The 7566-nt window shown below is 33.6% G+C and overlaps 1 protein-coding gene across 1 annotated transcript; it reads left to right on the top strand.

Moving 5' to 3' along the window:
• The first annotated feature begins 2809 nt into the window (after window positions 1-2809).
• LOC129889919 (deoxyribodipyrimidine photo-lyase) lies at window positions 2810-7023 on the top strand. The gene is made up of 9 exons (XM_055965393.1): window positions 2810-3209; window positions 4341-4681; window positions 4759-4999; window positions 5237-5394; window positions 5593-5629; window positions 5891-5949; window positions 6183-6264; window positions 6342-6413; window positions 6667-7023. Exons 1-9 carry the CDS (start codon window positions 2907-2909, stop codon window positions 6838-6840), a joined length of 1467 nt encoding a protein of 488 aa, XP_055821368.1. The 5' UTR covers window positions 2810-2906; the 3' UTR covers window positions 6841-7023.
• The last annotated feature ends 543 nt before the right edge of the window (window positions 7024-7566 follow it).

Below are 7566 nucleotides of genomic sequence, written 5' to 3'. Positions count from 1 at the left end.
CCTTTTCTATTACTCTCTTTCTTATTAAATTGCTAAATTAATTTATTTTATAACATTTCTGGCATAGGTCATACTTTTGATTTATTATTCCTGTTATTAAATTATGTGTAGGTGCAGAATTATACGCGTATAGAATATTATACTAACATGAGGCCAATATGTATAGTGGGGTAGTACTCTTTTTGAAAACAAGCAATAAAATAATGATGAAGTTATCTCTGTATAATTTATAAGTTGTGAATGTAGGTGAATCGTACCATGTTTGTATGAATACATGTTCTCTAATTTTAATATAAAAATAATTTCTATTTAAGCACTTTCAATTTTAGTATAGAAATAATTCCCAAGTTATTGACATACGTGGTCTACAAAAAATCATTCGAAATAATAATTTCAGTATTTTTTTCATAAAAAACAAATAACCAATTAATCAAAAGGAGAAAAACTCGAATGATGACATTGCAGTTGAATATGTCGGTCAATGTGGGTTGTGATTGGATGGATTTTGGGATCCTTCCTACCTAATTCAAGATCTCGAATTTGAGTTTTGAGTATGAATTTTATTTGCTCAGAGTGTCAAGCCATCCCTCATAAATGGGCATTTTTTTTTGTTAAAAATGTCAAGTTTCCCCTAATAAATGAGCCTTATATTCCGCGATTCTGAACTAATCGATTATGAATATTAAACACTACAATTAAGTTTGAGGTGATGTGTATGCGAGCGACGCTAACGCTACCTTGAATTTTTTTTATTTTAAAAAAGATATTTTTTAATAGACCAAGCCCAAGCAAAGCACCACATGACAAGGCAAATTAAAGTTGTACGTACAATTACAAAGAAATGTAGGATGACAAATTACATCATTATGTGATGGAAGTTGTCTTTTTCATCAAGAAGATATTTAAAGGAGATTTGTTGTACAAATCCAAGATTTAGTGGGTTGCTTACCCCCCCAAAAGTAGTTGTCTGTATTTTAAGTTTAATTAGGTCCACATAATTTCCCTTAGCAGCCTACTTTTTCTATAGTATTATTAACATGTGACATTGTATTTGACCATAATGTTACTGAATACCAATTGATAATTAATTAATTGTAGCAACTAGTTTGGGATTTGATGATTAATCTTTACGCTTGTGAGTAACTGAATAATAAATTAAGATAATAGAAGAAGTTTAAAAGAGTCATAATTAATCAAATAATGGTTGATTAAGCGCTAAGAAAGGAAGAAAAAAAGAGTAGATAGCTTTTGGCCTTCATCATTTGCTTCAACTAATTCAAACGTGGTTTTAATTTCTTATTGCCTACATTTATAAAATTTACTAGTAAATATTTATAAAATATGATTATGAATTTAATTATATATAAATTTATAATCGTTATAGAAATTTTTCAACTTTAAATCTCAAATCCGATTAAAAGTTCAATCCTACTTTTCTTGGAAGCTACAACGAGCTATTATATGCCTTGACATCGCCAAATCACTTATATAATACTTCCTTTATTTCATATTAACTAAATTTTTAGAGTTTTTTTCTTTGTTCAAAATAGTTGAATTGTCCAAAGTTCAAAAGAAATGTTTGAATCTTTTTTCATGTTTATCCTTTGCATTAATGAAGTTTTGTCATTTTCTAGAAGTTAAACTACATTATTTACAAAGTTATACTCCAATAAGGGACTATTTGTATTTATGATTTCACATTTAATCATCTTTATAAAGTTGATTAAACAAAAGTGTAATAGACGAAAATATAGTTCAAATTTTATCCTTAAATGCTTTTCTTAATATGTATGCATTACCTTAAAAATTCAATTAATATGAAATAGAGGGAGTACTAATAACAAGCAAAAGACTGATACTATTAACAGAAAAATAAAAAGAATAATACACGTTATATCTTTTGGATTCTTTAAATATAAATTGTGAGTGATTGTGACCTTTAAAAATATAACCATTGAGTCCAATTTATATACACCGATAACATAAATAAACTTTTTTACTTTATTAAATCACCCAAAAATATCTAAAAACAACTTTTCATATAGAGTAAAATTCATAATCTTGAAAATAATACAAAGATAATTTGTGTGGCTTGATATGTATAGCCACTCTGAACTGGCTGAAGTGCACACACTCTATTCTAGCATCATCATTTGAGCCATATTTACCATGCGTAAACATATACAAATTTATTTATTTTAAAAAAACTTCAGATAGACTTGTAGTGTTTGGAATTTTATTTAACTAAAGTTCAATTATTTTTACTTAAATTTTGGTTTAAAAGTTTAAACTTTAGTCATATGAAACTTAAATAACTCCTGACACGCCGTGTTTAAAGTTTCATTTGAATAAAGTTTACTTAGTTTTGCCTAAACTTTATATAAAAGTCTAAACTTTAGTCATATGAAACTTCAAATATTTTGGTGACCTAACTTCATACATACATATTTAAAGTTGTTCTATCGTAAATAGCCTTGCAACAAAAAATTTCAAATGTAAATACATATTAAATAACGGTATCCCAAATAGATACATTGTGAAACTTCTAGAACTTCTACCATCAAAACTTCATTTAATACTACTAAATTGTTTCAAATTGAAAGTTAAAACTTTGTTTCCCTTCCAAACTTCAAAGGTTATTGGGCTACTCCTATGATTATATGGCCCAGACTATTTTTTTAGCTTTAATGGTTCAACTGACCCGGCCCAAGTAATTCACTAACTCAACTAATCCAACCAATCAGAAAACATTACGTGTCTCATTCGAATACCACAACCGTTAACGGTTTCAGTTTTCCCTCCATTAACTCTCAACTGTACCTCTGTACAAACCCAAAACACGATTAACCTACGCACTTTCTCCGTCCGGCGTACGTTAGCATAGTTTCTATTCGCCGTATTCCGCCATGGCTTCAACGGTTCAAGTTGTTCAGTTGGGTCGGATCCGGGTTCTGAAGAAAGGATCAGGACCGGTGGTTGGACCGGTGGTGTATTGGATGTTTAGAGATCAACGGATAAGAGATAACTGGGCGTTAATCCACGCCGTTGATCAAGCTAACAAGGCAAATGTACCTGTAGCTGTTGCTTTCAATTTGTTCGATCAGTTCTTAGGTGCTAAAGCTAGACAGTTAGGGTTTATGCTTAGAGGCCTTGAGAAGCTTCAGGGCAACCTCGAAAGTACTCTTCAAGTTCCGTTTTTTCTATTTCAGGTAAACGAAATTGGTATTTATATGTCGGAGCCAATTTACGTGCATTCTTTTTGTATTTTGAATATGCATTGCTTATACAATGTTCATTTTGGACTTATATATGTGTTGTTATTTAACTCCCTCTTTGTTTATTTGTTTGTCTTACTTTTCCTCTTAGTCCTTTTCAAACAAGAATGTTTTTTTTACTTTTTTGGAGCTATTTAATTCTAACTTACATATTTAAGATAACACAAGATTTAAAAGTCTTCTTTAAACTCGGACAAACAAATTGTAGCAGAGAGAGTATTTGTTTTGATTGAGTAGTGGTTTGATTAGAAAATGGGGAAGAAAATTCATATTTAGGTAGACTTATTATTTTGTTGTGTGGACTTAGAGCTTCAATTTTTGTATCGGCTCGCAAGTGGTTATACAAGAGAAAGTCAAAGTCTGATGGGGCTATTGATTGCTACAAGGCTCGCGTGGTAGCCAAAGGCTACAACCAGCAATAGGGTATAGCGGACTCTTCAATTTCGATGCCACACCCATATCAGATTCACCATAAATACACTAATTTTGGAGAATATGACACACACCCGATTTGACATTTTATAAGAGTCCGAGCAACATAGATTTTTCTTTCTTTGCATGTTTTTAGTGAATTAGCAGCTGAACTGTTATTCTTACCTAATATAGTGTAAAAGATGTTTGAGTAACTTAGTTATCATTTAGTAGAAATTGTACTAAAAATAAAGTAGCTAGTTACTTATGAAGAAGGGACAATGTGGAATTTAGATAACATCTAGTTTTGGAGAACCCAAAGCAGTATTAGAATGAAATGAGCGTGAGTTGAATGGATATTGAAGATTCATATAGACAAGTACTCCAACTAGTTTTGCGATTTACAGTTCGATCGATTTGGCTGATTATTAGTTATGATCAAATATGACATTGTGTTTCATTTCATTTTCCAGTGCTCCAATTCAATATGCATATGCTTCTAGATGTAAATATTCCCATGATTTTGTGTTGAAACCCCAAAACTAACTCTTGTATTGATCTATACGATGGAACATTCCAATACGTTTTCTTTTCTTGTCCTTGTTTATTAGTAGTCCTTTTTAAGCTCATTATGCAATGGCTTTTCTTGAACAGGGAGAAGCTATAGACACAATTCCCAATTTTTTGAAAGAATGTGGAGCTTCTCTTCTAGTAACGGATTTCTCACCTTTGAGGGATGTTCGGGGTTGGAAAGATAAGATTTGTGAGAGGGTGGATGAATCAGTGACAGTACACGAGGTTGATGCACACAACATTGTTCCTCTTTGGGTGGCATCAGATAAATTGGAATACAGTGCTAGAACCATACGGGGTAAAATAAATAAGCTGCTTCCTGAGTATCTGATTGAATTACCTGCAATAGAGCCTCCCAAGATAAAGTGGTCTTCTTCAAACCCTCCAATAGATTGGCCAAAACTAATTTCAGATGTTGTAAGGTAAGATATTCGCTCTGATCTAAGAATCTAGCGATTTTTTTAAGTATACAAATACTATAAATTGACTACTGCACCAGGAAAGGAGCAGAAGTTCCTGAACTTGAATGGTGTGAACCAGGTGAAGACGCTGCATTGGAAGTGCTAATGGGAAGTAAAAAAGGGTTCCTGACTTCCAGGTTGAAGAATTATTCAACGGACCGGAACAACCCTCTGAAACCCCAAGCACTTTCTGGCCTCTCTCCTTATTTGCACTTTGGGCATATATCAGCGCAGAGATGTGCTTTAGAAGCACGCAAAGTTCGAAAAAATTATACCCAGGTCGTGGAATCGTATCTTTCTATCTACATTTGTGCTATAATTCTGCTTATTATGAAATCCTTTCTTCAGTCTATAGAATTAGTCGATAAGTTAGCTCTGCCCTTGTGGCCCTTGTGCAGTATTTCAAACATAGTTTGAACTTTTAGTAGCTGCTCCTGTTTTTCAGAAGGTTTTATATTTTCTCATGATTTCAGTATCCTGTTATGATGCTTATTTGGTCGATTGCTGCTTATGCAGGCAGTTGACACATTTCTGGAGGAAATGATTGTGCGGAGAGAGCTTGCTGATAACTTCTGCTATTACCAGCCTCATTATGATTCATTACTCGGTGCATGGGAATGGGCGCGTAAGACCTTGATGGAACATGCATCTGATAAACGGGAACATAAATACACGTGAGTTAAATGCTTTCATTTGTTTTCTCAGTAGATCTCTCGCTTAAGCAAGAAAAGAATAAGATTCTTAACTATCTGTTCTTCAAATCTCAATAAATTCATAAGAATTTCCTTGAAGATGAAACAGAAAACATCGTGTAAGATGCTAGTATCTACTTTATATGGTATTGAATTGGAAGTGCGTATGGTCTTTTGCAGGCGAGAGCAATTGGAGAAGGCGCAAACTGCAGACTCTGTAAATTACCTTTTCATCTAATTATTACATTAACAAAAAGTGCCAAAAGAGTGATAATATTAGGTAGTGAGTGAAGAGTTATCGATCTGATTCAAAGACCTTAGCATAGCCGTGCTATTTCACCTGTTGCTCTTAGGTTTCTAGCAGGATCCTCCTCACATCTTGCAATGACATGGCCTTCTTTTCATGTGTTTCAGTTGCTACATGTTCAAATATATTCTCCAACTTGTTGATTGCTTTCGTTTTTTTTGTTTGGTTCAGCTTTGGAATGCTTCTCAATTAGAGATGGTTCATTATGGAAAAATGCATGGTTTTATGAGGCAAGTAATACTGCTCCATATTTATGTCCTGCTCCTGCTTGTTGAATTCCTGAAAAGTGACTCCACCACGATGCATTATATGTTCGTCTGCATCATTTAAATGATTTAATAATGCTTCTCACTTCTCTAGCAAGCATGAATAAGGTCGCAAAATTTTAGAGAACAGGCAAAAAGAAAAGACAGAAATTTATTGCTGCGTTTTCCCAAGTTCGGGATTGCAATTTTTTATGCAGGATGTATTGGGCTAAAAAGATACTCGAATGGACAAATGGACCGGAAGAAGCTCTGGCTATCACAATATATTTAAATGATAAGGTAATCTATCTGCAGTCAAAGATTGCATTTTTTAGTGATGCATCAGAGTTCAGATCTGAAATTTTGTTGTTCTGCAGTATCATATAGATGGAAGAGATCCTAGTGGTTATGTTGGATGCATGTGGTCAATATGTGGCGTACATGACCAGGTTCTTACTGCAACATGCTTAATCCCGTCTATTGATGTTGTTTCGAACACTTCAAAAATGTTGACAGGTTGAGTTGTCGGATCTTCCAAAAATAGTGCATTTTTGGATGATCCAACACGAGTACAACAACATTTTTGGAGAGTTTGGCCATACAGGTTATAAACTTGTAACTTTGGTGAAAACTACGTTAACCCACATTTTGTATGCTTGTATTCTGCAACTGCAACTGAGTTTTTTAATGTCTGGCCTTCAGGGTTGGCGAGAGCGCCCGGTGTTTGGGAAAATCAGGTACATGAACTATGCAGGTTGCAAGAGGAAATTCAACGTGGATGGATATATTTCATACGTTAAGAGGCTAGTAGGTGAAAGCAAGAAAAGAAAAGCAGAAGTATTTTTAGACAAGGCGGCAAAAGACTTGCGCAGTTAGCATTACTAAAAGGCTTTATTATTGTCATCTAATGTCACATACTCCTGGATTTTGCAGAGATTGATAGTTGTTTAGTAAATGACATTTTTTTTTGAACTTAGGAACCTTTTAGATCTCACTATTAAGATCCTTTTTGAACAATCCAAAATGAGAAAACGTTAATATATCAGATTAAAAATTCAATATACTCCATGAGATAACATTAGATTCCAGTCTAATTTTATATAGAAAGATAATTTTTAAAGAATTATATTTGCATAACTTTTAAAAATAGGTACAAAAGTTAAATAATGACCTACAAAGGTATATTTGCTTTAATCGGGCCTAGTAGAGTGTATGGTTGTGTAATACCAGTCTTTGCATAGACTCTCCCAATTTATAGGTGGTCTTTAAATTTTTGGCTTTTAATGCTCATGGTACATTACAATTCCTTGTACTCTCATTCATAGGCGCACTAGCACATTACAATTCCTTGTACTCTCATTTCTGCTATTTCTGTTACTATTTATTGCTTTCAGTACTTTTGATTACTCTATTTTATCTGTGATGCCTTCGTTATTTATTTTCCTATAGCGCTTTGAATTTCTTAACCTTATCTGACCCCCTTTTATGCCTTTTTTTGAGCCGAGGGTCTCTCGGAAACAGCCGTCCTACCTTGGTAGGAGTAAGGTCTGCGTACACTCTACCCTCCCCAGACCCCACGTTGTGGGATTTCACTGGGTTGTT

The sequence above is a fragment of the Solanum dulcamara genome, chromosome 5 (genome assembly GCF_947179165.1).
Source record: "Solanum dulcamara chromosome 5, daSolDulc1.2, whole genome shotgun sequence".
In the NCBI taxonomy this organism is placed as follows: domain Eukaryota; kingdom Viridiplantae; phylum Streptophyta; class Magnoliopsida; order Solanales; family Solanaceae; genus Solanum; species Solanum dulcamara.
This window is presented reverse-complemented; position numbering and strand designations above follow the sequence as displayed.

What these genes read in the sequence shown, in the direction of transcription:
- LOC129889919 (XM_055965393.1), top strand. Translation starts at nt 2,907, where the DNA reads ATGGCTTCAACGGTTCAAGTTGTTCAGTTGGGTCGGATCCGGGTTCTG. An exon ending in CTAATTTCAGATGTTGTAAG is followed by an intron (nt 4,682 to 4,758) that starts GTAAGATATTCG and finishes CTACTGCACCAG; the next exon opens with GAAAGGAGCAGAAGTTCCTG. An exon ending in AAAATGCATGGTTTTATGAG is followed by an intron (nt 5,950 to 6,182) that starts GCAAGTAATACT and finishes TTTTTTATGCAG; the next exon opens with GATGTATTGGGCTAAAAAGA.